The sequence below is a fragment of the Oryzias latipes genome, chromosome 9 (assembly GCF_053564925.1).
Source record: "Oryzias latipes strain Hd-rR chromosome 9, Olatipes_Hd-rR_3.1".
In the NCBI taxonomy this organism is placed as follows: domain Eukaryota; kingdom Metazoa; phylum Chordata; class Actinopteri; order Beloniformes; family Adrianichthyidae; genus Oryzias; species Oryzias latipes.
This window is the reverse complement of record NC_136245.1, coordinates 16108428-16122492: the sequence shown is the minus strand read 5'-3', so window position 1 is coordinate 16122492 and position 14065 is coordinate 16108428. Positions and strand designations below refer to the sequence as shown.

The following is a 14065-nucleotide window of genomic DNA, read 5'->3' as shown; positions in this document are numbered from 1 at the left end:
AAGATAACAACATTCAGTCCTGGATCAAGGTTGATTTTAAACACGGGGAAGTAATCCTGCAAACCGCTGTATGATGGGTTCAGGAAAATATCCTTTTGGACAAAAAGTAATATAAAGGTATATTTTTAGACAAACACAGTGCATGTGGCCCACTAACAGGTCATGTCCGCAGTATGCTCTGAATTTCATGTATGATCTCAGAGTTTCAGCAGAGTCTCAACATGAAACTGCTATACAAGTTTGTAAGACTTTATTACTTGTTGATCACAGTGAATAAAGAGGAGTGGCTGATACGTTTGGATTCCCCCAGTGTTTTAACCGAGCTGCTTTGAACCACCCTAGCAACTATGCAGTGTCATAATTGCTCCCTGTTAATAATCTAACCGACAAATTGATCCATCACAGCTGCAATTGGCTGGGAGCCGCATCACCCCAGAAAAGGCAGCACTGACGTACCTGTGGAGGTGTTTTTTCCTCCCAGCCACAGAAGGAGGATAGGAGGGAGAGGGTTGTTTGCCGTCCGGTAATTAAACCAAATGTGTCTTGCAGTGATTCATATAAACTTCAAGAACCCAGAGGACCCTCAGGAATCATGAAGGACCTTATGGCCGCAGTCACTGTCCTGGCTTTAGTGGTGAGTACCTCTGAAACCTCTTCTGAAATACATGTACCTTTATTAGGTCTTTTTCTAAAATAAAATCAGTTTATTAACTACAGTGGGTTCCTCTAGCTTTGTATCTTCAGTCTTTTATTAGTAATAAAGTCTTGATTTAGCACATTTATTTATTTACAGGAATCTATTTCCTGTAAAACTCCTCAAGTGCAAAAAAGCTACTCGTTCTGGTCTTGTGTGTGTTAAAATGAAGAGTAAATTAATCATCAATGTCTTTTTAGGTGATTTTAAAACTTACTATACATACACAGGAAGATTTTTACACATTAAAATCAAGTTAGTACTTCAGTAAAACAAAGATTTTAAAAAATGTATAAACAATTTTATAGGTTGGTATTAAACACAAAAAGAGTATTGAAAGGAAATAGGGCTGAAAAATAAATGTGTGGTAAAAAAAAATCGCTGAAGAAGTTCACTTGTGTTTTTCAATTTAATTCGGTTTTGTCCAGAATGATCATCTAATGAAAAATGTGAACTCAAAAACGAGATGTTGAGGCTTTATCTCATCTTTGTGTCCAAAGTCAAAGTTAGAAAAGTGTTTAGACTGGCAATATTCTGAAGTGACGGCTCACCAAAGCATTTCCTGTAGTTTCAGCTTCTCAATGAAGCGTTGCAAAGTCCAGGATTTGCAGCTTTGCAAGATAGCTAATGAACAAAAAGGAGAAAATGTATGAAGATGGACAGGAAGTAATTCGATTCAGAAGGAAAGAAATATTTGTAGTAAATATAAACATGTGCATATACCTGAAGTGTATTCGTTTGATATTAGTTCTACATTATAATTGTTTATCTTTGTTCGTTTTTGTAGTTTTTAAACCAGGATAATGGTTTTAACATTGACATTAGTTTTTTTACCTGCATTTCCTATTTAATGTCAAACATTGAGGCCCTAAACTGGATTTCACTATTTGATAAATAAAATACCAAATAAAAATCTTGACATTTCATTAATGTATAAAAAAGCACAATCTAAATTAATTGTCATGCTCAATGTGTGGTTGAAAAATATTTTCTTAGTTATTTGTCCATTAATTTGTAACTTTTTTTGTCTTTTTGTGCATTTTTTAACTTTGCATTGAATTTAAATATTGTTTAGAAATGCTGCTTTTACTGAAGTAATATATGAACAAGTTGGATTTATGTCAAGACCCTCGTAGTTTCCAGAGATGAGTTAAAAAAATCAAAGTGATACCCTCTTGGAAAATGTAATATAAAGTCAACAAACACATGAAAAAAATGTTATTTTGAGTAATTTATTGAAATTTTCTAATACCAAAATCTATGTATTGCTTTAATGTATTAGCTTATTAATTTATAACTGAAAGTTACCTTTGTGCACTTTAAATGACTAGTTTTTCACAACCAAAAAAGATGACTTTAGAATAAAAATGTACAAATAAACATGTTTATGAAACCAAATTCATTTAAGTGATTTTATACAGATACCCAGAGATACATATTTACTTATGTTGGCTCTTTCTATGACACAGATGCTGTCAGAGGCCCAACATCAGCCTGGATTTTGTGCTTTCTACGATGAGTGTGGTCGTAACCCATCCTTAGGGGACACTCTCATTCCTCCTATCGTCCCATGTCTGAACTACAGCCCAGCCCGACACCTCACAGGTGAACACTACAGGAGGTTCAAGGAGGTTTGTTGTTTATTATTGTATCACAAAAATTAACATAAAAAGGGAAGTGAGATTTAACGTAAAAGTAATACTTGCAAAGTTGCTACTGTTTCGGTTTGACCTACTGTATAGTAAAAGCTGCTCTTGCTGCAGGTGTGTCCCATGTTGGACCAAGGAGAGGAAAACACATACGGCTGCTGCTCCCTTGGACAGCTTACATCTCTGGAGAGGAGCCTGTCCCTGTCCAAAGGTGTGCTGAACCGCTGTCCTTCGTGTGCGGAGAACTTTGCCCACATGCACTGCATGGCCACCTGCAGCCCTAACCAGACAGTGGCAGTCAAAGTCACCAAAGTTATGAATGTCACCTATTTGGGCCAGCCAAAGGATGCGGTTGTGGCCTACAGCGCATACATCAACAATCAATTCGCAGAGACGGCTTTCCAGTCTTGTAAAAATGTCCGGCTACCAGCAACAGGAGGCTTTGCCATCTCTACCATGTGTGGTCGGTATGGGGCCACCCTGTGCACCCCTCAGCGCTGGTACGACTTTCAGGGTGACTCCAGTAACGGGTTGGCTCCTTTAGACATCGACTTCCATCTGATAAAGGGTCATGACACCACAGGGCTGCCTGAGGGTGTGATTCCTTACAACGGGCAAGCTTTAAAGTGCAACGAGGTCACACCATCAGGATCCGAGCCCTGCTCCTGTCAGGACTGCAAAGACTCCTGTCCGAGTCTGCCTCCTCCTCCGCCCCCTCCAGCACCTTTCAGATTGGCCGGGATGGATGGATTCCTTCTCATTTCTATCATTTTATCATGCGTTCTGATATGCGCCTTCTTGCTGTATGTATTTGTTTCTTTCCGGATGAGCTCTAAAAAAAAAAAAGATCAGGGAGGCGGAAAAAGAAAGGACAAAACTAAAGACATCTTTCAAAGAAAGATTCATCCTTCAGAGGTGACATGTGCTAACAAGACCAGCCTGGTAGCTCAAGATTTCCTGAGTTCACTGTTTCAACGTTGGGGAACCTTGATGGCCTCGTATCCCCTCACGGTAAAAAAATGAATAAAAATAAAAAACTTCTAGCTGCAAATCATGAAATGCAGGATACAGTTTTTTCATTTGTGAATATTTTGTCTTTTTTGAAGGTGCTCCTCTTCTCAGCAGTAGTTGTTGCTGTCCTCTCTGTTGGCCTTAAGTCCATTGAGCTCACAACGGATCCAGTTGAGCTATGGTCTGCTCCAAATAGTCAGGCCCGCCAGGAGAAGGACTTTCATGACAAGCACTTTGGCCCGTTCTTCAGGACAAACCAGCTGATCTTAACGGCCCCGGACAAAAAAGGGAGCATTTATGACTCTCTGCTATTTGGAAAACAGAATTTCAGTGGGATTGTTTCCAAAGATCTCATCATCCAGCTGCTGGAGCTCCAGCAAAAAATACAGGTGATGACCATATAGTTAGCTCTGACAATGATTAAAAACATGTGAATATGTATTTACACTCTTTTGTTCTCTTTTTGGCAATTTTTAGCAAATTGAATTCTGGTCTGAGGATCTCAATCGCACAGCATCTCTGAAGGATGTGTGCTACGCTCCACTAAACCCGTCCAATCCTTCCCTGACCGACTGCGCAGTCAACAGCCTGCCACAGTACTTCCAAAACAGCCTGGAAAACATCAACGCCAAAGCAAATATGACAGAGTTAGGGGTGACCAAAGAGGTGGACTGGAGAGACCACCTAATCTACTGCCTGAAGTAGGTTCTCATTCAGATAGCAGTGACTTATCTGCAGCTGTTCTCCTTTAGTGGCATAACCTACACTCCTTCCACCTCTTCCCAAGCTCCCCGCTGTCCTTCAAAGACATCACTGCTTTGGGAATGAGCTGCATGGCCGACTACGGAGCGCCGGTCTTTACCTTTCTGGCTGTGGGAGGTTATGAAGGTGAGTGACTCCCTGATGAAGTCCTTTTTTGCTCATTCACAAAATTCCCTTCTCTTACATAGTGTGTTCCTCCTCTTTCAAGATGATGACTACACCAATGCAGAGGCTCTCATCCTAACATTCTCCCTGAACAACTTTCCTCGTGAGGATCCCAAGTTTAAAGTGGCTTTGCAGTGGGAGAAGGAGTTTCTTAAAATTGTCCAGGATTATCAGAAAAACCCAGCAACAAACTTCACGTTTGCCTACATGGCAGAGGTACAGGATCCCAGAAGGCATTGTTTCCACAAATCTTCTTGCTCAAAAGGAAAAATCCGATGCATTTTGTGTTTGCTAAAGTTAAAACCAGAAAGGAATTCTCCATTGTCTGTGATTTTATATCAAACAAGCAAATGATAAAGGTTTGATGTAAAACTGACAAGCTTGTCTCCTACATTGCAAAACTGTGAAATTGACCAGTTTGTCTTTGCCTCATTGACACATTTTCTGATTTCTTCAGTCTCCATTCCTTCAATTCATTCACATTTTTTATGACTTTTTGTTTGACAGAGGTCTCTAGAGGATGAGATCAATCGAACAACGGCAGAAGACATTCCCATCTTCATGATCAGCTATCTTGTAATCTTTGTGTACATCGCTGTGGCTCTGGGAGAGTACTCTTCATGCAAACGCTTACTGGTGAGCTTTTTTTCCTGAGGAATGCTTAACTTTTTTAATCTTCGGTACATCACATCCAATGTCGCTTTTACCCCCTCACAGGTTGATTTATTGTCCTTTTTGTTATTAGCTCAGAAGTGAAGTGAAGTTTGAAAAAAATGTTCTTTTGTGCTCTCTGAAGGAGAAGTTTTAATAAACCAGGCAAGCTCTTAATTCTGAAAAAAAAGATGAAAGAAAACTGAGTTTTGTCAGCAAGAAGGCTGATGCTAAAGCATGTGATGACTTTCAGGGAGTACAAAATATAAAGTTTAAACAGAGATTCTTTTTATATTTCCTTCAATTTCTGGAGATAAAATAATGGTAATTTATTTGTTTGGATTAAAAACTTCAGAACTTCCCTTATAACTCTAGAAATAGAATTTTACACCCTTTGTTCTCACGTTTTGATGAAAGGGTGCTTATCATTTTCGTGTTTATCTTTCTTTGGAATCTGCGATTAGCAGAAGCCACCACAGCATCAGCTCCTCTCGATTGCAGAGCTTGTACTTTAAGCTTTTTGGCCATACGCATGTGCCACGTGGAAGGCACAACGGAGTGCAGTGTACATTTTTGAGGGTCGTCTCTTTGTCCCATAGGTGGACTCCAAGTTTTTGGTGGGTCTGGGTGGAATCCTGGTGGTCGGCTGTTCGGTCCTGGCTTCCATGGGTTTCTACTCGTGGATTGGCATTCCGTCTTCACTGGTCATCTTGCAGGTGGTGCCTTTCCTTGTGCTTGCTGTTGGAGCTGACAACATCTTCATCTTTGTTTTGGAGTACCAGGTATCTGTGTGCAGAGCATGTGCACAATAACAGTGACTAAAATGATCGCTTTAGTGACCTCATCTTTTTGAATTCCAGAGAGATGTAAGGAGAGCTGGAGAGACTCGGGAGCAGCACATTGGTCGAGTGCTTGGACATGTAGCTCCCAGCATGCTCCTCTGCAGCCTTTCAGAGTCTGTTTGCTTCTTTTTAGGTACAACTTTGAATCGATATTTACAAAGAAAAACCAATCCACTGTAAAAAAAAAAAAAAAGGGGTTGTAGTTGGAAGTTCACATCCGATTAGCTCTGTTTTGTGTCATCAGGGGCCCTATCTACCATGCCAGCAGTGAGGTCCTTCGCTCTATATGCTGCTTTGGCCGTGCTTATGGACTTCGCCCTGCAGATGACAGCTTTTGTTGCACTTTTGTCCCTTGATGCTCGGCGCCAGGTCAAGAACCGCTGTGAACTCTTCTGTTGTGTTTCCGTGTCAGCCAAGCACTCCAACAAGCCAAATGAGGGCTTTCTGCTGCCCCTAATGAGGAAATACTACGCCCCGGCCCTGTTGAATCGTTACACAAGGATCTTTGTGGTAAACCTTCTAAACTTTGAGCGAAAATACTTCCTGCTGAAAAACATCAGGTCATATGTGTACCACCTGGACATTTTGTGGAATAACTCAACTTTGGGTTTTGTAGATGGTGGTGTTCATCCTAATGTTCTGCGCGTCCATATTCCTCATGTTGCATGTGAAAGTGGGTCTGGACCAGGAGCTTGCTATGCCGACAGTAAGTATGAGACCGTTGACCTCTGATTCATCAAATTAATTTGAGCAATTTCCACAAACAAATATTTATTTTAATTTCATTTTAGGACTCGTACATGCTGCGCTATTTCAGTTACCTGCACAAGTACTTTGAAGTTGGCGTTCCAGTTTACTTTGTGACAAAGAGAGGCTTCAACTTCACCAGTGAGGAGGGCATGAATGCTGTGTGTTCCAGTGTGGGCTGTGATCAGTTCTCTCTCACGCAGAAGATCCAGTACGCTACTAACTTCCCTGACTTGTAAGTGACAGTGTTAACTTATCAAATCTGATTAGAAGACGATAAAGCGGAACCTTTATCAAACCTTTCGTTTATAAGCATATGCCACTAAAGAGTTTTTTTAACTTTATTTCCAATGTAGATGTGGCAAAGGGAACTAAAATAAAATAATATTACAGTTTAAGAATAAAAAATTAAAAGGCAGAATACCCAAATGTGTTTGTGTAGACTCTCATTGACTTAGGAGGATTCCAGTGAAGACAGATTCAGTCTTTATGGAAGCCTTTAGGAGAAGAATAGCCAAGTCCAGTTGACTGCTTTTCAACCTAAGATGAAAAAAGTACCCAAATGTATTTCTCCTTGCAGAGTCTTCATTAAATAGCTTGCTTATTCAGTGTACATGTTGCTTGTGCTTCTCAATTCCCTCATCAAGTCTCAGTATCCCAATTTCTTCAGCCTTAAAATCAAAACAAAGCAATGCCTCTTTCTGCTAGTCCTTTAGCAAAGGTCGTCTGTACTGGAGAGCAAGCTCGATCCAGACAGACCCACCCAAACGCCATCCTAGGATGGCGTCTACCACTTTATCAAAGCTTTTCCTGAACAGGTCCTTGAACCTGCTGATAGTCGCAACCTCTAACATACAGACGGATCAGACTGGTTAATAATAAACCCAAGAGCTTAAATAATTCTCAAAATGAACAGTCCTGGAAAAATGAACAAACATCCAAAAGGTTCTGATAATTTTGCCTCACTTTATGCATTTATCTGTAAGTAAAGCAACAAAAAATATCTTTGCCGTTCAAGTGATGCTAATGACAGAATTTAGGAAACCTTGGCTCAAAAAGGAACATTGTTATACAACACGTTGCTTGGATACATCATTCTGTTTACATACTTGTTTGATACTAAAACGCACAGGGAATTACATTAGAGAAAAGTTGTTTACCAAAAAACTCCTTCGTTTCCAGTAATATAATTTGAGCACTCATAAATCCTGTCTTGATAAAAGTAACTGACAGAGATTAAATTAATCTGATTGGATTTGTTTTTTTAATATATCTTTGAAAATATCTGTTACTGACAAAATATTATAAAATATCTTTACTTATCATGTTTTTTTAGCTTTCTTAACTAAAAAATACTTATGCTGACAATGTGAATAGAGTGGATCATGGGGGTAATATTACTAATCAGCTAATATTAAACTTTGTCTAAACTTTTCTGACATTTAAACAGTTTTTACTGTCCATAAAGAGCATTAAGGAAAATTAACTAAGTTTAATTTCAGTTTCAATAAATTATCGATATTTATACCAATGCCTTTGTCTAATCTCTGTATTTGGTGCCTCCATAAATTATTTCTTATGAAAAAAGAACCCAAGCTAAATAAGTACAAACTAGTTTGTGCTTTAATGGTGTCGTCTTATGTTGTGCTCTTCAGATCCTACATTGCAATTCCTGCTAATTCTTGGGTGGACGATTTCATTGACTGGTTGAACCCTGGATCCAGATGTTGTCGACTCTACACCCTCGGTCCAAACCAAGGGGAGTTCTGTCCAGCAAACATAAGTGAGGATTCTGGTTCAGTAAAGGACATTCTAAGCTAAAAAAATAGGAAAATCCCAAGTCTCACTTCATGAAAACCTCCTCTTTTGTCAAATGCAACATTAGGTTCTCTCTTATGTGGGCGCAAATGTATGAACGCTTCTGCAACCAGTGCCATCAGGCCCAGTGTAGAACTGTTCAACCGCTTCCTCCCTGACTTCCTGGGTAACAGACCTGATCTGCAGTGCTCCAAAGGGTGTGTATGATAGCCCCACACATGCAGACACCCCACACAATCAATGGCTTCATGGTGGATTGTATCATTCAACAGGGGTCTCGGAGCTTACGACACATCGGTAGTAATAGATGGCGGGGGAGAAATAATAGGTGAGCAATTTCCAGCCCAGTCAAGGCAGCCGGGGATGTGATGAATAAGAAGCCTGTGAATGAACTCACTTTTCTGGTCATTGCAGCCTCTCGGTTCATGGCTTACCACACAACTCTGACCAACTCTCAGGAGTACACTGCTGCCCTGCAGAAGGGCAGAGAGCTGGCCAGCAGCATCACAGAGGCCATGAGGAAAGTACCAGGGACATCTCCAGACTTTGAAGTGTTCACTTACACGTACGTATCCTGATCTTTCCTCAAAAGGGATTCCTTCTCCTCCTTCAAACACTAATTGTGTCTCTTAAACTTTTTTTTCAGGCTGACTAATGTGTTTTATGAGCAGTATCTGACCATTGTGCCAGAGGGACTCTTCAACATCTCCATGTGTCTATTGCCAACTTTCGTGGTGTGCTGCCTTCTGCTGGGTTTAGACCTGCTCTCTGGCCTGCTCAACCTGATCACTATAATCATGATTGTTGTGGACACAGTTGGGGTCATGACTTTGTGGAGCATTGACTACAATGCAGTGTCCCTGATCAATCTGGTGACGGTGAGAAAAAAGCCTTGTCTTTCCATTACATCTAGTTTGGATACAGTACTCAAATGTCTTGTGGTCCTTTTAACCGTCACTATTGATTCACATAGGACGAGATTGGCACTTTTATTAACGCTACTACATTAAATAATTGACAGTGAATTTAAATTGTTTGGAATTTGTGTTTTTAAACCCTTTGATGAAATCTCCCCTAAAACTTGCAGTGTTTTAATGAAATATAGATAGTATCAGTTATGAGACGTTGGGGGATTTAGTAAGTTTTTGCTCACAACAATGTTAGTTTAAGACGGAAAAATGCACCTTGTTTATCCACTTTCTCAAATTTGATCCACATGTTTTTAACAATAAGATTAATTATCAGCAAATGTTGCATTCTTTCAATGCAGCAAGTAAACAATTTTAACAATAGACGATTTAGTCTCACCACAAAGTTTCGAAAATTTGCCAAACTTTTCCACCAAATTTTTTTAGAAATTTCATGGAAGCAGCCATTTTGAAATGAGCAGGAAAAGCCCTTCTACTGGCTCTTGTGGAAAGATAGGCGGTCTGAGAAATGTGTGTATTAAATATGATCCAAATGGTAATGTACGGTTAAGAAATCTTCAGTTAAGACCACAAACTATGGATCACACCTGATAACGTGTCTTGCATCATGCCTTCTGATTTGTTGGTAGGCGGTGGGAATTTCAGTGGAGTTTGTGTCTCACATGACCAGATCCTTCGCCCTCAGCACTAAACCCACACGTGTAGAAAGAGCTGCAGAGGCTACAGCCAACATGGGCAGTGCAGTAAGTACAAGTTCATTCAGAACTCAATCTAAAATACGAGTAATAGATGTCGTCTGCGTTTAAGAACTACAAAAAGCTTTCTGGATTGCAAATGACAGTATTGTTGCTTTTTTTTATTCAAAGGTGTTTGCTGGTGTTGCAATGACTAACCTGCCAGGCATCCTTGTTTTGGCCTTTGCCAAGGCCCAACTCATCCAGATTTTCTTCTTCCGCCTAAATCTGGTCATTACACTTCTTGGGTTGGCCCATGGACTAATATTCCTCCCTGTGCTCCTCACTTATTTTGGTACGGACCTTTATTCCCACTCTGTCTTCCCTGCTTCTAGTGTGGCTCCACTGTTGTGTGTATGCATATGAATATCTGGTGATGGCGTGTACTGGCAGCCACGCCTCTGTCAGTCTGCCCCAGGGCAGCATTGGCTACATCAGTAGCTTACCATCACCAAGTATGAAAGAGGAGTGAATGAAAAATGGACATATTGTAAGAGCTTTGAGCGTCTGGATCCAATCTATTAATAACTTTTAAAAAATGGTTCTTTTTTTTTTTAAGGTCCTGGTCTGAATAAAGCCATCCTGTTGCAGGCCCAGCGGGCTAACCAAAGTCAGGACACAATGAGAAGAGTAAAAGAAGCATATGACAACATCAGCTATGTGGACAACGACGAAACGAACCCAGGAACCAGCTCAAACTCCACAAGTTCTTCAGGGGACGACAAAAAACCTCCAGAAGCTGCAGAAAGAAAGGAGAAGATTGAGCGCTTATGAGGTGCCAAAACTGTTATCGAGTTAAATATTTACCTCAATCAAAAATGGACTCAAGGGACCAATAACAGTGATACAGTGCTTTATTTTAGTGGAAGTATTGCAACAATCACAATGCAAAGGCTGTCAGAATGATACTGGACATTGTCATTTTGTTTTCTGTTTTTGTACTGGATTTAATTGTTTTGTATTTGTACACACATTTCATTATAGCACTTTTTAAAGTGACACACACTCCATGACTTTTCCCTAAACAGTAAAATGCTGCAGAAAGAATGCAATCAGACCATGTAAAAAAAAACGTTTACTTTAAAAGCACTCGTCTTCATTAAAATGGTCGTCATGGGAGTTTTTTTATGACGAGTGATTAGACGTTACAAATACACACCAATGCAGTTTTTTTTTGTTTACTCTAAATTTATTTCTGTTTAACAAGGGACTGGTGCGCCTGCTTTTTTTGTCTCCTTGTGCCAGCTGGGCCTCTGATGCAATAATAAATACATAAATAAAAACACACTTTCTATGTTTTCTGCCAGTCACAAGCTGTCCAGAGAGGAGTTGGTTGTTCATTTACAAAGGCTCCAAGCAGAATTATGATGAAAACCCTTTGATTTTTTTTCATTGAAAAGGATACGAATTCTTCTGGGAAGCTTAATCACGGAAAAGGTAAAGAATACATTTTGGTTTCCAAATTTTCTCACGGAATGTAAAACTAGTACTACAGATGTAACCCTTGTGCTATCCTAGGCACTTTACCATTGGGAGTTGGGTCATCTAGACCCACTAGACAGTGCGGTGAACCATTTTTCTACAATGATTTGTGATCTTCACTGGTGTCCATGGATTACATGAAATCTTTCCACCTTTATTCACCTTTGTCATGGTAGAGAGAACACGTCAATGCAAGGGTGGGGTCATCTAAGATAGCACAAGGGTTAGTTTCCTTTTTTTCTACATGTGTGCATGCAACAGAGTGGAGTGTGTTTTTATTTATTTATTTGGTTGCCAATCCCCTCCACGTGGGTTGGCCCAGCGCTCCAGCGCCCTTGAAGGGTTTCCTTCCCAAATTTCCCTCCCTCGTGTGATTGTGTCCCTTGTTTTTTAATTTTTAGCTTTAATAAGATTATTTTTAACTGGTACCACATCTTGGTCTCATTTTGACAAATGATCTGTGCGCCTGTGTTTTTTTTCTTTGATTTGATTTGATTTGAAAGGGTTTATTTCAAGCAATCACAAAAGAATAATACACAAAAACATTACAATCATCAGTTGTCTATTCATACAAAGGTATCAAAAATGAAGCAAATTTATATTATCCCTGTTCTTCCGTAACCATTTTATTGCAAGATTTATCATTATCCGGTTTCTAGCTTTTATCAGACAAAATTAAGAATCCTTAGGCATCAATAAAGCACATAACAAAGATGAATTACTTAAATTATTATGTAAGAGATAACTATTTTAGACATCAACACGGCAAATGAAGATCTGTTATCCAAAATATGTGCAGATTATGTTACTTATAAAAATCATGTACATGATTAATAAAAATCATACTTTATCAGTAAAATAGACATAACGCGGTTTCAAAAACCTTCATAGCAAAAATGTATTAAGTATCAAAAGTTAAAATATGTGCAAATCATGTTACATTAGGAAAAAGCACGACTCAATCTTTCAATTTTTGGACCGAGTGAAGTAATATCATGAGAAATCAATCAATTTAACAATCTTCAATAATTGATTAAGCATTTTTTTTAATAATAAGGTAATGCTGTGAATTAAAATAAAAAAGGGTCCATAATCTGTCGATTGTCCAAGGTTGGTATGTCTTCTTCTGCTGATTAACAGCCGTTCTTCTGGTTTAACAGAGTTTATAGTTCTCTTTAATGTTATGTCTGCAGGCATGTTAAAGCGCCTTTGGGTTCCCCGGACCCAGTACCCGAGGTGGCGTTGTTGCTCTCAGCCCTTGTGCTATCCTAGGTACTTTAACATTGGGAATGGGGTCATCTAGACCCCACAAAACAGTGTGCTAAACCTTCTTTCTTCAATGATTTTTTTTAATCTTCACTGGTGTGCATGGATTACATGAAATCCTCTTCACCTTTATCCACCTTTGTCATGGTAGGGATGACAATGTAAGGATCGGGTCATCTGGACCCCATAGGATGGCACAATGGTTAGTCTGCTACACCACTTGCCAAAACTGAAAGTGTGGAAATGTGTTTTTCCAAATGAAATTATAGTGACAACCAAAAAGGAAAAGCTGTCTTGATCAAAAACATTTACATTGCTGGTCCATTGCTGGTTTTCCAGAAATCCTGTATCATCGGATGCTGATTACATGGATCAGGTGTGTTTATTAAACAGGGAGCTTCAATGGCAGGTTGGTTAGAAAATGGACACAGCCCCATTGAGGCCTGGATTCTGACACCCCTGAAATATTTCATTCAGAATCTGACATGTTTCCCTTTGGAAGTCCCCATTAAAGACGGTTCTTCCTTTGACTGTTCCACTTTTACTAAAACAAGTGCATGCTCGTTCAATGGAAAGTACCAAGTTACAAGTCAGCACCAAAGTACCACTGTACCTAATTGGAAGGATTTTAAGATTAAAAAATGAATATTCACAAAATGTTTCTTTAGATTTTTATTTATTTATTTCAATTTGAATAATTTAACAAATATTATTTACACAGTTTACATGATTAGTGAAAACTAACCAAACTCATCTGAGAAAGACTGCAATAATTTTGTTGTGATAATAGGACAGTTTAATTTTTCTTTGGCTGAGGAGCAAAGCTCATGACAATTTAAAATTATATATGTATAAAAATAGAAAATATAATTCCTGACTAGCATTTTGATATTAACAAAATGTATTTTTCCCAAAAACATAAATAATTTATGTGGCTGATAATTTAAGACTGCTTTCATTTCCTTTTGGGTCAATTTAAAAACTTTATCTCAACGTCTGAATGAGCTCTATTACAGACCTCCCAGCCACCATTGATCACAACATAAACTGTGTAACTGTGTTTTAATTTTTTAACTTAAAAATACCACAGAAAAAAAATCATTATGAAAAGAGTGATGCTCCCATCATACTTAATGACACTGAATTTAAAATGAGAGAAGATGAAGGAGTTGAAGAAGTGGACACTAAAGCAAAAGCTTCCCTTGTGTTTGCCAGGCTGGGAAAACAGAAGATGTCAGTCTGCCCAAGGGCAGCTGAGGCTACATTAGTAGCTACCATCACCAAGTATGAATGAGGACTGAATGAATAATGGACA

At 39.1% G+C, this 14065-nt stretch overlaps 1 protein-coding gene across 1 annotated transcript; it reads left to right on the top strand.

Moving 5' to 3' along the window:
• The first annotated feature begins 461 nt into the window (after positions 1 to 461).
• npc1l1 (NPC1-like 1) lies at positions 462 to 11287 on the top strand. Its single transcript, XM_078952759.1, has 21 exons — positions 462 to 634; positions 2164 to 2325; positions 2458 to 3354; positions 3450 to 3743; positions 3832 to 4055; positions 4142 to 4242; positions 4325 to 4497; positions 4789 to 4917; positions 5532 to 5714; positions 5793 to 5907; positions 6019 to 6284; positions 6391 to 6480; positions 6566 to 6756; positions 8177 to 8304; positions 8407 to 8536; positions 8612 to 8667; positions 8754 to 8904; positions 8986 to 9217; positions 9898 to 10011; positions 10135 to 10297; positions 10562 to 11287. Exons 1-21 carry the CDS (start codon positions 593 to 595, stop codon positions 10774 to 10776), a joined length of 4056 nt encoding a protein of 1351 aa, XP_078808885.1. The 5' UTR covers positions 462 to 592; the 3' UTR covers positions 10777 to 11287.
• The last annotated feature ends 2778 nt before the right edge of the window (positions 11288 to 14065 follow it).